Genomic DNA, 21,287 nt, shown 5'->3' with positions numbered 1-21,287 from the left:
TGGAAATGGTTCCATTTACCTTTTCTACATTTCCATGCAGGTATCAGTCATTCCATTTTTTTTTAAGTGTACATAGATACTATGCCAGACAGAACAAATTTAAAGTAGAAAATTATATAATCCAATAATCATTATCTTATTAATTTTTCTTGAAACACTTTCTCCACTACAAATCACAGGTGAATGCATCTGAAATTACTTAAAGGTGATGTGATTCCAAAAAGAAAAAAAATCCTGATTTGCACAGCTGGAGACGGACCCCTGGACCAGACCACAGGCTTGGCGAGCCCCGCCCAGCCCAGAGCCAGCCAGAGGGCCTTCGTGGCAGCGGGTGAGAGAAGTACTCACCAATCCAGCATTCCAAGCGCGCACAGGGCGTGGTCTTCACCACATCGGGAGGGTCCACACCAACATTCAGGCACAAAACTAAGGCAACACTGACTGTCTTCATCTGAAAGCATAACAGAAAGACATATATATATATATATTTCAATATGGAACTCATTTATGTGTTTTTCCAGCTTTTAAAATGTCCCCCAGAACACTGAGCCCCTTCCCCACCCACCTGCCCTCCAGCCAGCCTGTCACCTGGCTATCCCAGCCCTAGTGCAGGAGTGACACCCTTCTTTGAAGGCAGGGTTTCACAGCAAGGGTGGCAGGTGGTGAGAGGGACGTAGCAGGAAGGGCTATTCTCAGGTTTATGATAAATCTCCAGAAACGGAATTATTTGATCAAAAGATATAAACATTTTAACACACTCAATACATTCTGCCAAATTCCTTTGCAAAAAAAATTAGACAAATTTACACTCCCACCAGATATTAAACCAGATATAAAATCCTTGTTATTTAAAATCATCAATCATTTAATGAGAAAAGCTGTCGTATTGATTTAGTTTGCATTCGTTCACATCAGTGATGTTGCCTGGTTCTCCTAGTGTTGTTCACTGCTCTCACTGCCTGCGTTGTTCACCCTCCGTGGACCATCTACTCATTCCTCGTACTTACACTGTGGCATGGCCACACTGACCTCTCGGCCCTCAAACCCACAGTTCCCTCTGCTGGGAGTTCCCCTCCCCCAGGTCACCTGGCCGGCTCTGACTCTCTCCTCGGATCTCAGTTTAAAGATCAATTTCTTGGGGAGGCCTTCTCTGGATACCCCTCAACACACCTTCCACACTCCCCATCAGGGTGGAACCAGCTGGGGAACGCTGCGATCGCACCTGTCCTTTCCTCCTGGCAGAGCGCCAGCCCATGGACACTCCTCAGTGGGCCAGAGGCTCAAGTCCACTCGTTTGAGCAAAACCCTGGCCCTGACTCGGTGCTAACTACCTGCGGAATGAGGGAAGACATGTATTTCAGTACAGTGTTGCTGTTTTACACTGACCCTTTAAGCTGTCTGGATGTTACTTATTCTGGTATATGACACAAGAAAAGGATTAACTTTTTCTCATAAAACTAGCCAGTTGTGTCAATCTCTGTTAAATAATCTGCCCCAAACTCATAGGTGTGCACAGATACATATATTAATTCTCACAGAGACAAAATTCTATTACTGGGTAATCAAATCCATCCCATTAACCTATCAACCAATACTTCTACTAGTACTACATTAATTTAACTAATTTATCTTTATATTTCATAATACTTGGGTCATTTTTCACCCTCAAATTTTTTTTTTTATTTTACTTAGCTATTTATATTCACTTATTTTTTTCAAATCAGTTCTTCAATCTTTTAATCCCATTGGGATTTTTATTAAAATTGCACTGAACTAAAATTGCAGTGAAGTTTAATTTGAACTTAACGTTAAGAAGTAACATCCTCATAATATTCTATTTTCTATACAGAACATAATACGGTTCTCCATTTACTCAATGTTCCTTTAACTGTTTTCAGTAACATTCTTATAGTTTTCTTCACGAATAAATCCTGTGCATTTCTTACTGGGATTATTCCTAAGATCTGGGTGTTCCATAGATCAGTAGAGTGATGACAGTTAACATTAATTTAATTGACAGTACATTTCGAGCAGCTAGAAGTGTGTGGTGGTGCGCACCTGTAGTCCCAGCTCAGGAGGCTGGGGCAGGAGCATTGCTTGAGCCCAGGAGTTTGAGGGTACAGTGTGCAATGACTATGCCTGCCAACAGCCACTGCACTCTGGCCTGGGCAATACAGCAAGACCCCATCTCTAAAAATAAATAAATGAATAAATCATTTTTAAAATACCTAAAGAAAATAATTCGCATGTTCCTAGCATAAAGAAAAGATAGGCTGGGCACAGTGGCTCACCCCTGTAATCCCAGCACTTTGGGAGGCTGAAGCAGGGGGATCACCTGAGGTCAGGAGTTCAAGACCAGCGGGGCCAACATGGTGAAACCTCATCTCTACTAAAAACACAAAAATTAGCCAGGCATGGTGGTGTGCACCTGTAATCCCAGCTACTAAGGAGGCTGAGACAGGAGAATTACTTGAACCCAGGAGGCAGAGGTTGCCGTGAGCTGAGATTGTACAACTGTACTCCAGCCTGGGCAATAGACCAAGACTCCATCTCAAAAAAAAAAATAAAAAGAAAAAAGAAAATGATAAATACTTAAGGTGATAGGTATATAAGAAAAATGGTTAGTTCCTTTACTACATTCTTAGTTAAACGTAATTGCTTTTTGGTGATTCTTTCAGGTTTTGAAAGTACACAACTATACTATCTAAGAATAATAAGTCTGCCTCGTTCTTTCCAATAGATCATTCCTCTTGTTTCAGTTTTAGACCTTCATCTTTTATCAGGAGAAAGCACTGAAAATCAGAACAAAATCACTGTATTTAATTAGTCATTCAATATTTAAGTAATATTTAAGTAATCGGTATCCATAATCCCAAATCCCAATTATTGTATAGCAAACTCAGCCTTTGAGGATAAACTGCTTAAAACTAGACATTTTCTGGAAACGTTTCTGTGGTCTTCCTGTGGCCATGATGAACACCTGTGAACACCTGCCTCACAACAGTTTTCAATCAAGGGTTTTCCTTTCCTGCTCTGTAATAATGAGGAGGAATGGATTCAAACCCCGGAGTAAGTTCCAAGCTGCTTCCTAAAGGAAGAGGCTGGCTTTGCCTACAGCCATCTGCAGGGGCCCTCTGTGGGAAGGGAAGCCTTCTAATGAGAAAACAATCTATACCATCAGGCTCTCTAATTTTCATAATAGACTGTGTGCTTCCCCACAGCTTAACTGGTTCCCAACTGGCTTCTCTTATCTTGTTCCTAATCTGCAAAGAGAATATGCCTTAAACTGATGTCAGGCTCCTGTAGCAAACTCCAGTGGACGAAACAGCATTGACAGGCCAACTGGAGACACTCACCGGCTGCTCCCATGGCCAAGTGCCACCACCGCTGCCCTGGGGCTTGTCTGGCAGTGCTTTCTCCCCGTTGATCCATATTCTCTGTGCGCCCCAGGAAAAGGTGGGCAAAGCTGTCTTTCTGGGCTGATGTATGCTCAGTAACTTCCCATACAACCCTGTTCTTTCTTGCCCCCCGGAAGTTCACAGCCAGGTTTGGGGCTCAGTCCCAGCACTTCTGATCAATGGTGACCTCGCTGTGCTAAGGTGCTTGTGTCCTGAGCCGTGCAGTGTAGACACACAGTCTACTTCATCCTTCACCAAAGGGTCATGAACTAGGTGGTGGCGTTCCCCTCCCAGCAGGGCCTCCAGGGAGTAAGGGGTGGATGCAAGTCCAGGGAGACAGCAAGTGGGGCAGCCAGGACTAGGGCAAGCTCGCTGGGCGAAGAGGCTCTGCGGCTGCTGGAGCTCCTTCCTCATCTGCGTATCGGGGCTGGGGAGGCGGTGGAGGCTGACACAGGGCAGTGAGGCGGCATTCCCAGCACCCCTGACTTTACTCCTATTTCTGCTACCTCGGCTGTCATTCCAGACAAGTCATATTCCCTCCACCCCTACACATGCAGCTCATTAAATTTTTAAACGTCAACATTCCCAGTCAAATGAGTAGTTCTAGTTAATTATAAAAATGATCTCTGAAGATCTCCAAGTCCCTCACACAAAACTACTAACAGAAGCCCAAGAATCATCCTTGAGTCCCACGGGATGACTAAGGGGCCTCACCTCACTGTGCCTGTCAGTGAGTGTGGTCTTCCTGACTCACCAAATGCTACTCAGAGAGACGTTTTTGACTTCTTTACAGGCCAGCAATAGGAAGGCATGGCCCTCAGCTGGAATGTGTGAAATTAGCTACACTATACAAAGACAAGAGCCAAGACAAGAAAGAAATTAATTTGATTCATCCTTGTTTACACAATACACACCTACATCCTGCATTCTACTTTGAAAGAAAGCAAGAAAAACACCTGAGAATACACTGACACATAAACCAGAACAATGTGTTTGCTCTAACATCTAGCTACCAATTTAACTCCAAAACTGGGCAAAACACAGTGCTACTACATATCCTCAAGCCAAAAAAAAATACGTCTTGCTCCTCTGCAAATTTTAACATTGTGAGCCTAATTTCAAATTTGGTCAGTTGTTTGTTTTGTTTTTTGACACAGACTCTCGTTCTGTTGACCATGATGGAGTTCAGTGGCACGATCTCGGCTCGTTGCAACCTCTGCCTCCTGGGTTCTAGCAATTCTCCTGCCTCAGCCTCCCAAGTAGCTGGGATTACAGGCGCCTGCCAGCATGACAAGCTAACTTTTTGTATTTTTAGTAGAGACGGGGTTTCGCCATGTTGGCCAGGCTGGTCTCTAACTCCTGACCTCAGGTGATCCACCAGCATCCGCCTCCCAAAGTGCTGGGATTACAGGTGTGAGCCACCACACCCAGCCTCAAATTCAGTAAGTTTTTTAATTCTTAGCTATACCTAAAACGTCTTTTTGGCATTTTATTTTCATTTATATGGCAACCTCGTTCCAAAAACTCTTGATTAATGTTTTTTAATAACAGTTACAGAATGTTTAAAATGTAAGGGCTATCAAATTTAATGTGCCAAAAACTGCATAATATTACATAAATAAGTTTTTTGACTTTAAGACATTTTCCTCCAATGCAATGTAATTTAAGATGACATGGTTATAGCCCCATAGGTTAGTTGTGAATTTGAAAAGAGTATCATTTTGAGAAACTACAAAACCTTAAATGCTCATTAACAATGCATGGCCTTGGACATGACAGTTAATTTCAATCCCTCCTGAAAAATTTCCTCATCCTTAAAGTGAGGGGGTGGAGACAAATGACCTCTTAGGTGCTAAGGATTTTTCAGATTCTGAAGTTCTGACTCATGACTGGTCTTCCCAGCCATCCTGGAGGCACCCACTAAAGTCTGGAGCACACACCTAAGGATCCTGTGCCCCGCCTCAAGGTCTCCACGGCACTTTGGATTCCAGGTGGGAGAGGCTGGGGGCCATCAAGCAGTGGGGTCCTGATGGTATTATAACAGCCTGGGCAGTGTTCTTGATGGTCCTTTGGTGCCAGCTTGGTTTTGAAATTCCAGTGTTCACCTTGGTGAAAGGATAATGTGATCCCTCTGCCCTGTCTCACAGAACACACCCAAGAGGGTTAAAACACCCAGGAGGATTTGCAGCGGCACCCAGGAGGGTGAACACGCCAAGGAGGGTTTGGAGCGACACCCAGGAGGGTTTGGAGCGGCAGCCAGGAGGGTGCACCCAGGAGGGTGAACACACCCAGGAAGGTTTGGAGCAGCAGCCAGGAGAGTGAACACACCCAGGAGGGTGAACACACCCAGGAGGGTTTGGAGCAGCAGCCAGGAGGGTGAACACACCCAGGAGGGTTTGGAGCAGCAGCCAGGAGGGTGAACACACCCAGGAGGGTTTGGAGCGGCAGCCAGGAGGGTGAACACACCCAGGAGGATGAACACACCCAGGAGGGTTTGGAGCGGCAGCCAGGAGGGTGAACACACCCAGGAGGGTGAACACACCCAAGAGGGTTTGGAGCGGCACCCAACATTCACCATGTTAACATTTCCACTCTCCATGGAATCAATCAAGAGTATCCAGTCTCACCCCAGCTCAGGCCAGGCGTTGCCGCCAAATGAGCTGTTAAATAATCCAGTGTTCAGAGCATCTGGGTGTCACAATTGCACACAGGGCCTGCAGATGAGATCACCTCTACTCGAAGGCCTGTAAGCTCAGAGCATGTCACCTCGCAGGTGAAAGACGTATTAATGCCTGTCACCTCCCAAAGAATTCAAACCAAATGGCAAGGGATTTCCTTACTGGAGTCTTCCTTCATAACTGATTGGACAAAATCATATATATTTAAAAAGATACAGGTGATCAGGTGGCACAAACAAGCTTGAGTATAAACTCCCAGGCTGACGCGCAGTGACACCTAAGCCACCGTGCAGAATGAAGAAATTAAACATGTTCAGCAGCCCAATCGCTGCCTTCTGTTCCCCACATTGAGAGTGTGGCTCACACTTATCCTCCCAACAGCAACAACTGAGACTGGTGGAAAATAAACAGAAAGCAAGACTGGGGCTGGCCACGCGGGTCACAGCATTCACAATCCCCTGGTTTGTCTGAAGGCAGAGCCACCCAAATCCACCCAATTCCCGGGAGCGCTCATTAGGATTCACAGCATCAAGCAGAAACTCGGAGCAAAGCCGAAGCTACACAAATGCATAATTTATAAAGAAAGTCAGAAAACTAGAACATATAGCAAAGAGAGTAGATATACCTCGCAGGGAAGGGGAGGCGGATAACCAAGTTGTTGAAGAGAAGGAAAAGCCAGTTTGCCCCCTCACTTCCATTCCAAGCACTGCTACAAAGTGAGCACCAAGTGCGCAGGAAGCACATCCAACTGAATTTCTGCAAGCAAACCTTGCAGTCCAAAACAAGACCATCATCACCAGCAGCAACTGCGTTAGCTTGGGAGACTCCCTATTTTTATATTCCTTTGTTCATTTCAATGGGAATTGGGAATGAGGGGAGAGGTGCTTGAATTTATGAGCTCAGTTTGTTACCTTGAGCCAGAGGCCTCATTTAGATTTAAGCACTACTCTTTTTTTAGGCCAAATTCTGTCTATGTATCACTGCTTTTAAAATCTGCCTCCACCCCTGTAGAACGTCCTGATCAAAAGGAAACGAGAAGAGGAAAATTTCGGCCTCAGGGATGAGGAGGCCTCACCCACGGCGACCTTCGCACACAAGTGAGGAGTGCTGCAGTCCTCACCTGGCTCACCCCTTCCTGCGCCACGCAAACTGCACAAGGGACTTGGTGTGAGTTGAGTTCCAACATCACAGACCCTTGAGAAATTTAGATTTCTGAAAGTCAAAATAAGAACTGCATACATAATAAGTTTCATAAAAGGAATCGTTACAGCTCACTTTAAAGGTGCTAGTTTTATTCTGGGGGAAAAAAGTTTATTATAGAAATTGTAACTGTTTTGGCCAGGCGTGGTGGCTCACGCCTGTAACCCCAGCACTTTGGGAGGCCAAGCCGGGTGGATCACCCGAGGTCAGGAGTTTGAGACCACCCTGGCCAACGTGGTGAAACCCTGTCTCTACTAAAAAGGAAAATAAATAAATTAGCCGGCTGTGGTGGCGTGCACCTGTGGTCCCAGCCACTCGGGAGGCTGAGGTGGGAGAACTGCTCGAACCCAGGAGGCGGAGGTTACAGTGAGCCGAGATCACACCACTGCACTCCACCCCGGGCGACAGAGCAAGACTCCGTCTTAAAAAAAAAAAAAAAAAAGTTGTAACTATTTTAAACAAACTAAAGAAACTCCTTTCTTAAGGAATTCTATACTGAATCCTTCTGTGGTTCCTCCAAAAACAAATGGTCAGCCCTGGTGCGGGTTTGTGAGCCAGGAGGCTATGCCTGGGGTCTCTAAAAGAACCGCTTCCACCCTGAGGCCTAGTGTGCACAGCCAGTCAGCCCACCAAGGACTGAGTGAGGAGCTAGGAACCATTTCTTTGCCTCTACCTGAAACGCCTTATAGAGTGAAATTAACAAAAAAAGAAAAAATTCTTCAGTCTCCTTACCTAAAAAGTGAAAATAAAAATATTTTGTCAAAGAGCGAAAATACGAGGGTATATATACACTTACAAATTAATTCCAAGTCATTCAACAGCATAAAATCTAAATATGATAAAATGTATTCTATGGAAGCCTAAAGTTCCAAGTTGAAGGGCATAATTAAATGGCATATATTAAACAGTGTTATATGATAAATAGTATATGTCCTTTACAAAAACATACTTTCAGGTTGCACAACTGCTGGTGAACTCTGTTGGTAAAAACGGGTGAACTCTGGGGTAGGTGAACTGTATCTCAGTAGAGCTGTTTAAAAAATATGTTCTCAAAGAATATTAAATGGCACAGGACGTGCTCAAACATAATTGAAAAGAGGGGGTTACGAAACTGTACCCACAACTGTGATTCCAAATATAAGGTCACACCAAATGAAAACAACAAGACGTCACGAGTGAGTCTGACCTCCACAGAGGAACGTGGATCATCTTTTCTTCTTTGTACCTGGCCCTTCTGCGTATGCACTTTCCATCTACCATAAACATGTTATTTCCATAAGCATGGGGGCAGAAGTGGGGATAAAAATGACTTTACCACAATAGTCAAAAATTTTTTTCATGGTTGTGCATGTATGTCTATACAACTGTCTTTATACCCTGAAGATATAGAAAATAACCTGCTCGGTCAGCTGAAGCTTGGGCGAGTATCCCAGGTAACGAGCGAGCTGGGCTGGCGTGAGGAATGTGGTGCCGGCGGTATCAGGCACACTGAGAGATCGAGCCGTGTTTCACTTATTCCTGGGAACTCTGGTCCTTAAAAACCAACAAACAATTGGTCTTCGTAAAATAAGTATAGCAAAGGGCTCTAATATTTTTTTTCTCCACTCCTTCCCAGTTCAAGATACAAAGTGAAGCCTATTGCTTCAATAGGGCTCAAACGATCCTCCTATCTCAACCTCCCGAGTAGCTGAGACTACAGGCACACGCCACCATACCTGGCTAATTTCCTAACATTTATTTCGTGGAACGAGATTTATTTCATGGAAATTTATTTCAGGCCGGGCACGGTGGCTGATGCCTGTAATCCCAGCACTGTGGGAGGCCAAGGCAGGCGGATCACAAGGTCAGGAGTTTGAGACCAGCCTGGCCAATGTGGTCAAACCCCACCTCTACTAAAAATACAAAAATTAGCCAGGCATGGTGGTGTGCACCTGTAATCCCAGCTATTCAGGAGACTGAGGCAGAAGAATCATTTGAACCCAGGAGGCAGAGGTTGCAGTGGGCTGAGATCATGCCACTGCACTCCAGCCTGGCCAACACAGTGAGACTCCGTCTAAAAAAAAAAAAATTCAGTTTTCAATAAATGGAATGATTTCAAGGCTGTTTAGAGATTTATTTGATAACACACTGGGCCACAGCTTTACTATTCCTGATGCAAATTAAAATTAGCCACATTATCATAGGACTGAGTCATTCATTCTGGGTTAATTTTCCTTCCACTCTTCATTATCCAGCAATATGTTACCCATGGTACAGGCTTCATCACATCTACCCCAAGGCAAGTAAAAATATGCAGGGCTCCCAGGCAGGCTGAAGACATAAACCCGTGGCATTTCTCAACAGAAAACTCTCGGAATGCTCAGAGCTTTGTTCTGCTTCTGTACCAGCCTTCTGCTTGGGCCAACGCATCTCATGAAGCCGTTCCAAAGGCCCCATAGCTCCAAATAGACGCGGGAGGTGGATTCCAATAACAGAGGCCTGGAAGAAAGGCCTCCGGGCCCCACTGCAGCTGCCACGGCATAAACCTGGCTAAATGGGATATTTTCAGGAAGATGACATCTAACATTAATGACAAGGGCTAACATTTACTTGGGAAGAAAACGAATGGAGGAAGGGAAATTAGCCAGGAAGCTGTCATGGTGAAATAAGAAGGCTGGAGCTGGTGTGGCAAGAGTGGAATGGGACAAGGAAGAAAGAAGCCTCAGTTTCAAAGAGAATAGGGAACAGCATGTGCTGCTAAGTGGGTATCAGAGATGAAAGGCATGGGTAAATCAAAGGTCTTGCACAGCTGAAAACCTAGTAATAAGCTGTCCATTAAGATGCCCCCTGGGGAACCACAGCAGATACCTGCCATCTGCAGTTCCCCATCATCTTTTTAACACCTTCCGTATATCCTGACAATTTCTTATGCTCCGGGTCCTGGCTTACTAAGGTGGGGAAAAGAAGAACTGTGTCCTGACTCCCGCAGCGAAGGGGCCAGCATGTGACCTGGGTTCCTATGATCAGATGCACCTACAAGATCAAACTCTAGACCCCGAGACTCCAGGCCCCCGTTCCACAGGGAGGTGAGCACCCTGTGAGCTGTGCGGCAGCGGCGCCTGGCCTTCCAGGACTCCTCCAATGTCTCAGTTGCTCGGCAGCCACAGAAGCCCCCTTGAGGTCTACCGTAACTTCAGGGGCCGGCTCTCGGGTCTTCTGGAGATCCTTAGCAAATCCCCTTTCTGCTTAACCTGGCAGGAACGGACTCAGATGTTTTCTCTGAATGGCTTTTTTGCCATCTACATAAGAATGATGGCTTAGCAAACCTCACCTTGGTAAAATAACGGTAGAACTCTCCCCATGACCCAACTATCCAAAGGAATCCGAAATGAGGAATTACCGTAGGACAAGGCCAAAGGTGGAAGGAATTATCAACGTGAAATAACAAAGAGCATCACTGCTGTTTTCCTCCAAGTCCTGGTGATGAAGGCGACGGCACACGCAAGTACCCTCGGGGATTATCGACGACTAACCCAGCTGTGGGCAGAGCGAGCTCTACAGTCAAGTCCACAATTTTACAGATGCAGAGCGGCACACAATCTTCCCCGGGTGCTTCAAAGCCTCTCTCGGCTACAGATTTTAAAATCTAAGCAGTGAGATGGCTTCTACAGCCTGCTATTCACTACACATATTTCTTCTTGACATTCTTGCAATTCTAATTGCCCAAAATATTTTTTTCTTTAACATTCTCTATTTGGTCTGATCTCATAAAGTTGAGAAAAACATGTAACACAAAACAAAGAAGGCCACATTGAACACCACAGAGTTCCATCTGAACAAGAAAACCGCACCTATAAACACAGGCCTGCAAAGGCAACACAGAAGCCAGCACAGGAATCGGATATTCCGAAGGGGCCACCTAAGTCAGAAATCTTTTCTTGATATAGTAGTTGTTAAAAATTCAAGCAGAGCCTTTCAATATTTGGATTTTTTTTTTCTCTACAAAATAAATTTCAAAAATGGCGTTCTTCAGGAAATGTTTCAAGCATGAGACAAGGTGAGGCCTCTGAAACACAGGGGACAGGCCCCCTCCTCGGGGAGGCCACTTTGCTGTCCCCACAGGCCGGCCTGAGCACACCTCTGGGACCCCCAACCGCAGCACGTGTCTTGGCGAGTATATATTCGGGGTGGGTTCCCCTGGCTCTGGGGGGGTCTTCCAGGCCTGGCTTGTCTTTGCGCCCCCAGCACCTAGGATCCTTGCTGACATGAAGAGTGTCCAGCCGTTTCCTTGTCAGGAAGGGAGAGGACAATGAAACGCCCCAGTGAAGTGCAGCACTGTCTCAGGGGAGGCCTTCCACCAACACCAGGGGGAAAGCCAACCTTCTTCCCGAGATCTGCGGCAGGAATCCCCTCAGCACGGCCACACCTGGGCACAGAGACGCTGCTGCCATGGACGCCTCATCATGCTCCACAGCCACTTCTCCAGAATATGCAGCCCAGCCCGAGTCCCAACACCGACCACCTCATTCAACCATAGAGAGCTCCTGTGTCCACACAGCAAGGCCCAGCCCGAGTCCAACACCGACCACCTCATTCAACCATAGAGAGCACCTGTGTCCACACAGCAAGGCCCAGCCCGAGTCCAACACCGACCACCTCATTCAACCATAGAGAGCACCTGTGTCCACACAGCAAGGCCCAGCCCGAGTCCAATACCGACCACCTCATTCAACCATAGAGAGCACCTGTGTCCACACAGAAAGGCCCAGCCCGAGTCCAATACCGACAACCTCATTCAACCATAGAGAGCACTGTGTCCTGTTAGGTCTTCTTGAAAGTGTCCTTATGTGAATGTTATTACATATTAAATATAAGCACGTGAAAAGAAGTATGAGGAGACAGAGATTCTGAATGTTCACTTTGAATGTCTTCATTAAATGCCTGTGGCATCAGAGTCAGGCTGGGTCCCAGGGGTGCAGTGCCCTGATGAACAAGATGTGCCCTGTCCCTTCCAGGAACGAGAGACACACATAACTTTCCTTCCAGAAATGCCCAGAGTGCCATGGATCTCACAGGAAAGACTTAGAACTAACCCTGTCTGACAGCACTGGGCAAAGCTTTGCAAGGCAAAGTGTCACTCGAGTCTGGAAAAAGAATTCAGAGGCAAACAAGAAGTGACGGGCCACAGAGGCTGCCAGGAGCAGAGGCAGGAAAGTGGCCAGGTTCTCCAAGCAGAGCCAGCAGGACTCCCGGGGAGGACGATCACTGAAGGCCACACAAGGGGGGCCTTCATCTTACAGGAGACGCATCCAAGGGGGGGCCCTGGCTCTGTGGACAGAGGCTGATGCTGACGGACCGTGGACTTTGAGATGCTTTTGGTTCTTTTTATAACTACACATACGCGCTCATATATATTACTTTGCTCTTAAAATTTCCATCCATGTTATGGCCTTATATCTTTGACAAACGATTTTTTGTTTGTTTTTGAGCCAAAGGTCTCGTTCTGCCTCCCAGGCTGGAGTGCAGTGGCGTGATCACAGCTCACTGCAGCCTCAACCTCCTGGGCTCAGGTGGTGCTCCCACCTTAGCCTCCCAAGTAGCTAGGACCACAAGTGGGAGCCACCACACCAAGCTACTTTTTTTGTATTTTTTGTGGAGACAAGGTCTCGCTATGTTGCCCAGGCTGTGACAAATGATTTCCAAATCAGTTTCAACTAAAAGTTCAAAGAAGAGTATTTACACCCTTCTTCGTACATAAGACACAGGCTTCAGAGAACAAATGAGCCACAAGGCAAAGGCTGCAAATAAGAATGGCTTCAGATAATTCGACACCGGAAGCTAAGCAAGCCAGATTTACAACATAGAATTTAATAACCAGACAATTAGTTACGTGTGAAGACAGAGTAAACGTTAAGATTCATATTTTAGACCCAACAGTGGCTCACACCTGCAATCCTAGCACTTTGGGAGGCCTAGGTGGGAGGATCTGTTGAGCCCAAAAGTTTAAGACCAGCCTGGGCAACACAGCAAGACCCTGTCTCTCCAAAAAAAAATTTTTTTTAACTAGCCAGGCATGGTGGTGCACACCTGTAGTCCCAGCTACTTGGGAGGGTGAGGTGTGAAAATCCCTTGAGCCCAAGAGTTAGAGGTTACAGTGAGCTATGATGGTACTACTGTACTCTAGCCTGGGTGAAAGAGTGAAAGCCCTTCCCTTAAAAAAGACGCCTATTTTTAAAACTGTCCTATTTTAGAGTGAGAGCAAATCTTCTAAGTTAAAGACTGATCACTTGCTGGTGTAATGCAATGTGAAGTCATCAACAACACTTACGAAGCATTCTTGCCAAAAAGACTTAATGTGGATATAATCAAACCTCTAGATTGAACTTCTAGTTTGCAGGAAATGCAGGGAATGAAAAAACAGGTGGAATGACACCATGAGGAGACACACCCAGCAAAACCTAAGCGGGACACTCTCCAACACAAGCAGCAGGACCCTTCCACAAGAAGTCCATGTCATTTATGGGGGGAGAAAAACGTTCTACATTTAGAAAAGACGAAAGAAACAAATGTAATGAGTAGATTTTGGTTTTTTTAAAAAACAGCTATATGTTATTGAAACAGCTGAAGAAATTTCAACATAGACGAAACATTTAGATAATATTGTGGCAGTATGGTCACTTTTCTTAGGAGTGATATTGGTATCATGGTTAGACAGGTGAATGATGTTTTAATTCTTGTGAAATGTGTGCAGGAGTATTCAGGAAGAAAATCACTCGCCAGGCATGGTGGCTCACACACAACACTTTGGGAGGCCGAGTCCGGCAAATCACTTTAGGTCAGGAGTTCAAGACCAGCCTGGCCAATGTGGTGAAACCTCCTCTCTACTAGAAGTACAAATAAAAAATTAGCTGGGTGTAGTTGGTGCATGCCTATAATCCCAGCTACTCAGGAGGCTAAAGCAAGAGAATCATCTGAACCCAGGAAGCAGAGGTTTCGGTGAGCCAAGATCACACCACTGCACTCCAGCCTGGGCAACAAAGTGAAACTCCATCTCAAATAATAATAATAATAATAGGCCGGGCGCAGTGGCTCAAGCCTGTAATCCCAGCACTGTGGGAGGCCGAGACGGGCGGATCACGAGGTCAGGAGATCGAGACCATCCTGGCTAACACGGTGAAACCCCGTCTCTACTAAAAATACAAAAAACTAGCCGGGCGAGGTGGCGGGCGCCTGTAGTCCCAGCTACTCCGGAGGCTGAGGCAGGAGAATGGCGTAAACCCGGGAGGCGGAGCTTGCAGTGAGCTGAGATCTGGCCACTGCACTCCAGCCTGGGCGACAGAGCGAGACTCTGTCTCAAAAAAAAAAAAAAAATAATAATAATAATAATAATAATAATAATGTGTGCTACTTACTTTCAAATGATTCAAAAGCAAACAAAAGTGTGACAGAAAGAGCAAATACAACAAAATGCAAACAAGCTTTGTGTCAAAGTGGTGAGTGTGAGGTGTTCATGGCACCATTCTTGCAGGTCTTCGAATTATGTGAAAAGTTTTCAAAATAAAGATCTGGAGGCAATCTGCATTGGAAAAACAAAACTGACCACAAGACTTCTAGGAAAAATGCAATCTATTGCTTGAAATTAGTTTCCAGGTAATAAAAAGCATTTTACCTTCCTAGAAAGGACAAGATCGAAAACCCATTATATTCAACAGACTGCACATATATCTGCATTCGAAAATTCAGTAGGAAAAGCAGACGTGCAACAATATTCAGGTGTCTGACACATTATCTTCCCTTCATGCTAAATTGGTGTCTAAGATGATGATACCTTCAGTACGACAGAAGTCAAAGAACTTTCCGAGTTTTCTTTCCTTCAAGAGAAGCACTCTAACAAGTCGGGGAGGGTATCACTTCCTCTGGGCTTCTCCTGGTGGGTGGCACGGGGTGCTCCTCGGGGTCTGCTGTCGTGGAGATCATCCCTAGGTTCGGCTGAAGGGTGGCATCAGGAAGTTTCCCTTGCCATTCACTCCCGCTCAGTGACAGCCACCCAGCAAAAAGCACCTGGGGGTACAGCCACGAGGCCATCAGCCTTCTGCCCTTTCCTCAAGCACAGGGTACCTACTGGGCACCTCCACACCAGTTCATAAATGCCCCCTGCACCATTACCTGCCCACACGAAGGAGACAGCAGGCAGCATCTCAGCCCCGTCATCTCAACTCCCTGAACCTTCTTACTAGCAAGATACACTTGCTCACTGTCATGAGCGACAGTAACTGACAACCATGGGAATGCGACATATTCCATCAACACAAGTCAGACATGTTTTCTGTCTAGATCATCATTATGTTGTATAATCAAGCTTTTGCTGCACGTATCAGGAACAGGAAATGAAAGATTTCACATTTTGCTGAGTGTATAATGAATGTGGTAAAGCTGAACAAATGTAAGGAGGGAAGGAGAAGGAGAAGAAGGAAGAGAAAGAGGAGGAGAAGAGCTGATGAGATAAAGGAGGATGCGGAGATAGAGGAGATGAGGAAAGGACAGTAAAACAATAAATGAAAAGAAAAGCAACTCTATGACCATTAGTGGAAGTCAAAAATGAGAAAACCTTATTCTCCCCCCTGATGGCCAAGGCCCCATGACCCTCAGGACAGGCCCTTGATGCAAGAACCAACTTGCTGGAAGGCCTCGTTCCAGGACCCAGCAGGCACAGCAGGGGAACGTGCTATCTACACCCCGGGCTACACTTTTCAATTGACTAAATGTCAGTTGCAAGCTACCATTTTCCATTGTACCCTTTGAAGTCTATTACCACAAGCATGTAGCCTACAATGGCTCTCTTAACAAACACAAAAAACTAAACAAACCTTAAGCTTTTTTTGCTTTTTTTTTTTTTTTTTTTTTTGAGACGGAAACTCACCCTGTCACCCAGGCTGGAGTGCGGCAGTGTGACCTCAGCTCACTGCAACCTCCACCTCCTGGGTTCAAGCTATTCTCATGCCTCAGCCTCCTCAGTCGCCGGGATTACAGTCACGCGCCATCATGCCCAACTAATTTTTCTATTTTTAGTCATCTGGGTTTCACCATGTTGGCCAGGCTGGTCTTGAACTATGACTTTAAATAATCTGCCCATCTCAGCCTCCCAAAATGCTGGGATTACAGGTGTGAGCCACCCTGCCCAGCCAAATCAAATTATTATACACATCTCAAGACGTATCAACATTGTTTTCTGGCTTAAACTACTAATCTGGAAGCTTCCAATCACTAGCAGTCGTGAAGCTACTCAACTCAAGGTGAAACCCACTGTCTCCCAGAAGGCAGAATATTAACAGCTAGAACATTGACTCCAATTCCTGGACAGAGCGTGTCATTTCCAAACGCCCCTTCTGACCTGCGCTGCTCACAGTGCAGAACTCTGTGGGCCTGAGAGCAGAGCAGCCAGCACAAACCCGACAGAGAGGTCTGCACACAGTATGCGCTCCCCGCCCCCTGCAGCCCCGAGGCAGGCTGGTGACACCCTCTCCACACAGGCCTCGCTGTGCTCTCCATGCTTCCCTGGGTCTGTTAGGGCACCTGCAGCACAGCCACTTCCTCCTCCCAACTCTCTCCTCTCCTGGCCTAGTGCCTCCTGCCCACTCTGACCTCTTCTTGTCACTGTAACACCTCCTAGGTCAGTAAAAGGTATTGCTCATCCCCGACTCTCGCACTGGGTGCAGCAAATTTTGCGATTGATAGGCATCCGACCTCCCTCAGCCACGTGCTCAGTTATCTGCAGACTGTAGCGGTCCCATCTGAACCACACGCAGAAGCACCTGTTTCCTCGTCTGGACGAGGGCACTCCATAAACACCAACGACTCTGAAGACCAACACGGTCAGCTACTGCAGGTGGACCTCAGCACACCATCGCCAAGAAGGGGGGAAAGTGCCCTGAGTGTGCTGGACTCAGCAGGCGGCAGCAGCCCTGAGAAGGCGACAATGCACCCGGCCTTTGTCTAGGCACACAGACCTAGGGTGGGCTGCGTCCCCACACACTTCCATCTGTCACCTCAGTCACGTCCGTTAACCTCTCTGAATCTCAGTGTCTTCTCTTCCTGATACCCCCACCGCCACCTACTTCAGAGGGTTGTTTGAGGTCCAAAGAAGATATAATCTGGATTAGCAGTGACAAACCTCTAATGAGATTAGAGTATACGTTGTTAGAAAAAACAACGGCTGTAAAGATGGCAACTCCAATGGTGGCCCACAAAGTTTTCCATGCACTCATAGGGAAGACCTCGAGAATATTCTGTTACATGAAAAAAGAAAATTGCAGAATAACGCATATAGAATATTACTTTTCTCCTAAGGGGGGAAATTAAATTGTATATTCCTATTTGCTGCCATTTGAACAAAGTACTAGAGGGACACACGGAAAGTCGCTGTCACCGTGCTGGGCCGTCAGGCAGGGGCGGGTGGCAGGAGTGGGGGAACCTTCCTCAGTAAACTGAAAAATAAGAGAGTCTATCACTTGCAAAATCAAAAGAATTAAGTGACAGCAAGCAAAAACCTTAAATACAAATACACTCTTTCTATCAGGAAACCCAACATTAGCAACACACCATCAGCAAAACTACATCACTTTGTCACATTAAATTAATGGTGTTCATTTACTGCCTTTGTAGTTGGATTTAATTTGTATGTTTGGGATTTACAGCTGCACAAAATTCCTCTAACCATAAGGAATTTATGCCTAGCCTTGGGTTTTATATGTTTAAGTAGCATTATAATAAAAATCATGTATGCATATTTTTATCTTCAATATGGGGTTTAATTAACTTTAAAAAATTGGGGAGCATGTGGATGGTGGTGCAGGTGGTACAACAAGCAGACACCTGATGAGGACTGCAGCTCCAAGCAGCAGGTCCAGCCCTCATCCTGCAGCACCCAGTGCTAAAAACTGTGGCCAAATTTCTCTGAACAAGCAATGCCAAAAAATCAGGGAGATATAAAAGCAAACTGAACTTAAACATCATTACATATACGTATATAAATGGCATATAAACACATGCATGCCATTAAAAACTTTAGGGAGATGAGGGGCAAAACATCAATTTTAAAGTAGGCACAGCTGAGTGTAAATCCTGATTCAACCACTTAGTGGCTAGATTAGAAAGCAGGACAGGTTACAGAAATACTCATCAACTAGTAAGCTAACATATATAGAAGGGCAATATAAAAGATACTCTGAAAACGACTGATACGTGACATTAAAACCACTAAATGATACATTTTTTGAACATTACCAACACTGTCGTTTTAGATCCAAAACTACCTTCAGTTGTAAATAAAATCTGGTACTGCCAATAGCTACAGAGTAATAAAATGTTTAAAATAGTTTTCAGGTTGAAGAAAGCTGGGCACAGTGGCGCACACCTATAATCCCAGCACTTTAGGAGGCTGATACAGGAAGATCACTTGAGGCAAGGGGGGCTTTCAAGACCAGCCTGGGAGACAGAGTTAGACTCCTCTTCAAAAAAAAAATGCTGAAGGACGCCCTAAGACCATGGGGTCTAAGCCTCACGTGCATGCACCTCACTCAGCTAAGAAGTAATGTGTGCGCGCCTTCATGTGCTGCATCTATAATACGGCCTATTATAGATTCATTTTCTTGTTAATGAATCCTTAACCTGAGTAGCTCCCTCCAGAAATCTAGAGTTGAATTTCAACCAGGGAATGGCCTGATTCATTGTCTGCTGATTGCTAAGAGGTATTACTTGTAGGTAGATATGCAGTGCAATTAAACTGATACACCCCCAAAAAGAACTTTAATGGATGGATGGATGGACAGACGGAAGGGTAGGTAGGTGGTTGGACAGATACGTAAACAACAGTGAATAAATAAATGAACAGATAAGTAGACAGATCCATTCAGACAGAAGGTTGAAATGTGCCCCTGGCAAATGACTTCCCACAGTGTCATCACTAAAACAGAAATCAGAAAAATACAAGGAACAGTAACAGGACTATTCCCAAAGTACCAATTAATCAACTGCTTCAGTCAAGAAAAGGTAGGGTGGGAAAAAACTGTCAATCACTTTAAAAATTGCTACACAACTGCATGCATTTTTAAAGATCAAGTAAAAAATTTTCAAAAGCTACCGGAGACCTCCTAAAAAGTTCACTGGTACCAGGAGTTCAAGACCAGCCTGGGTAACATAACACTCATCTCTAAAAGAAACAAAAATAAAATAGCAGGGCATGATAGGCCACACCTGGAGTCCCAGAAAGATCTGTCTCAAAAAAAAAGAAAAAAAAGGACAGGCATGGTGGCTCATGCCTGTAATCCCAGCACTTTGGGAGGCTGAGGCAGGCAGATCACAAGGTCAGGAGATCGAGACCATCCTGGCTAACATGGTGAAACCCCGTCTCTACTAAAAATACAAAAAATTAGCCGGGCGTGGTGGCGGGCGCCTGTAGTCCCAACTACTCCAGAGGCTGAGGCAGGAGAGTGGCGTGAACCCGGGAGGCGGAGCTTGCAGTGAGCCAAGATCGCAACACTGCACTCCAGCCTGGGCGACAGAGTGTCTGTCTCAAAAAACAAAAACAAAAAAAAGTCTATTGGTAAGAGACACGCATAGAAAACACCACCACCACACCTGATGCACCTACCACCTACCAACACCTCAAGCTTTACCTTTATACAATGACTCACATTTCCAAAACCTGGATAATGAAGGATAATCAGATCCAGAGCGACACCAGTGCCCAAAGAGCGAATCCACCCTCCGTCCGACTCAGAGCTCCCTCTTACTGCATAGCTAGTCCATGCCTGAGACATAACGGGCATTCGTCATGAGCAACTGAACACAGATGGGTCTGTGACCGCCTCCCATGTGTCAGACACTGTGCGGGGTGCTTTGCATTTTCAAATAACCTGGCACGGTGTGTATCACCAGCTCTATTTTACACCTAGGAACTGTAGCTCCGAAAGAGAAACGCCCAGGTGGTCTAGGCCTCACTGGTACCCAGTTCTGTTTTGCAGCCGATACACCCCATTTGTGTTGGGTGATCACTAGACAAGAGACTTAAGACCATGCATTTCCTCTCGGCCATGGTCCAGAACTGAGACACGGTTTCCTCAATTCATCACGGACACAGTGACGGAAAAAGCCTGCGCTCCCAGCAGTGCATTTTCACTGACCCTCACACATCACCTGCTCCATCACCCACCACCTCCCCACCTTCTTTTTCCTTAATGTAAAAGAAAGAAAACCTGAGAGGTTATACACCTGTCACCACAAAGCCCCTCTCCTAGTAAAAGTGGGAGGATGAGAGCACATCCACAGCTGTCAGTCATTGCTCTCCTCAACAATGAGTTCAAGGAAACAGTCTTTCTTCCTTCTTCACCCAGCTGAAAACTTAACCTTGAGAATTAGCAACACTGGCCATGAGCCCCCAGCCCCAGGGCATCTGAGTGCTGGTGAAACATGGGCCATCCCACATTGACATGGATCACCTTAACCATCTCGGCCGTACTTTACTCCAACTCGTAAGAGAAAATCAGCCGGGTGTGGTGGCTCACACCTATAATCCCAGCACTTTTGGGAGGACGAGGCAAGAGGATCACGAAAGCCCAGGAGCTCAAGACCAGCTGGGCAACATAATAAGACCCACCCTCTCAAAAAAAAAAAAAAAAAAGGAAAAAAACAAGATATGATTTGGCTCTGTATCCCCACCCAAGGCTCATCTTGAATTGTAGCTCCCATAATTTCCATGTGTCGTGGGAGGGGCCTGGTGGGAGGTAATTGAATCGTGCGGATGGATCTTTCCTGTGCTGTTCTCATGGTAGTGAATAAGTCTCCCAAGATCTGACGGTTTTATAAAAGGCAGTTCCCCTGCACAAGCTCTCCTGCCTGCCACCATGTGAGACGTGACTTTGCTCCTCATTCACCTTCCGCCGTGATTGTGAGGCCTCCCCAGCCATGTGGAACTGTGAGTCCATTAAACCTCTTTCCTTTATAAATTACCCTGTCTCTGGTATATCTTTATGAG

General features: G+C 45.8%; 1 protein-coding gene across 2 annotated transcripts in view; it reads right to left on the bottom strand.

Moving 5' to 3' along the window:
* RPTOR (regulatory associated protein of MTOR complex 1) overlaps positions 1-21,287 on the bottom strand; it is a 411,638-nt gene that overhangs the window by 334,571 nt on the left and 55,780 nt on the right. For both annotated transcript variants that reach the window (XM_008013198.3, XM_073005477.1), the window contains exon 2: positions 349-451. In XM_008013198.3, coding sequence (XP_008011389.1) covers positions 349-451 — 103 coding nt within the window. The remainder of the gene's footprint in view (positions 1-348; positions 452-21,287) is intronic.

The sequence above is a fragment of the Chlorocebus sabaeus genome, chromosome 16, assembly GCF_047675955.1.
Source record: "Chlorocebus sabaeus isolate Y175 chromosome 16, mChlSab1.0.hap1, whole genome shotgun sequence".
In the NCBI taxonomy this organism is placed as follows: domain Eukaryota; kingdom Metazoa; phylum Chordata; class Mammalia; order Primates; family Cercopithecidae; genus Chlorocebus; species Chlorocebus sabaeus.
The sequence above is the reverse complement of the archived record's forward strand: the minus strand, read 5'-3'. Positions and strand labels throughout refer to the sequence as shown.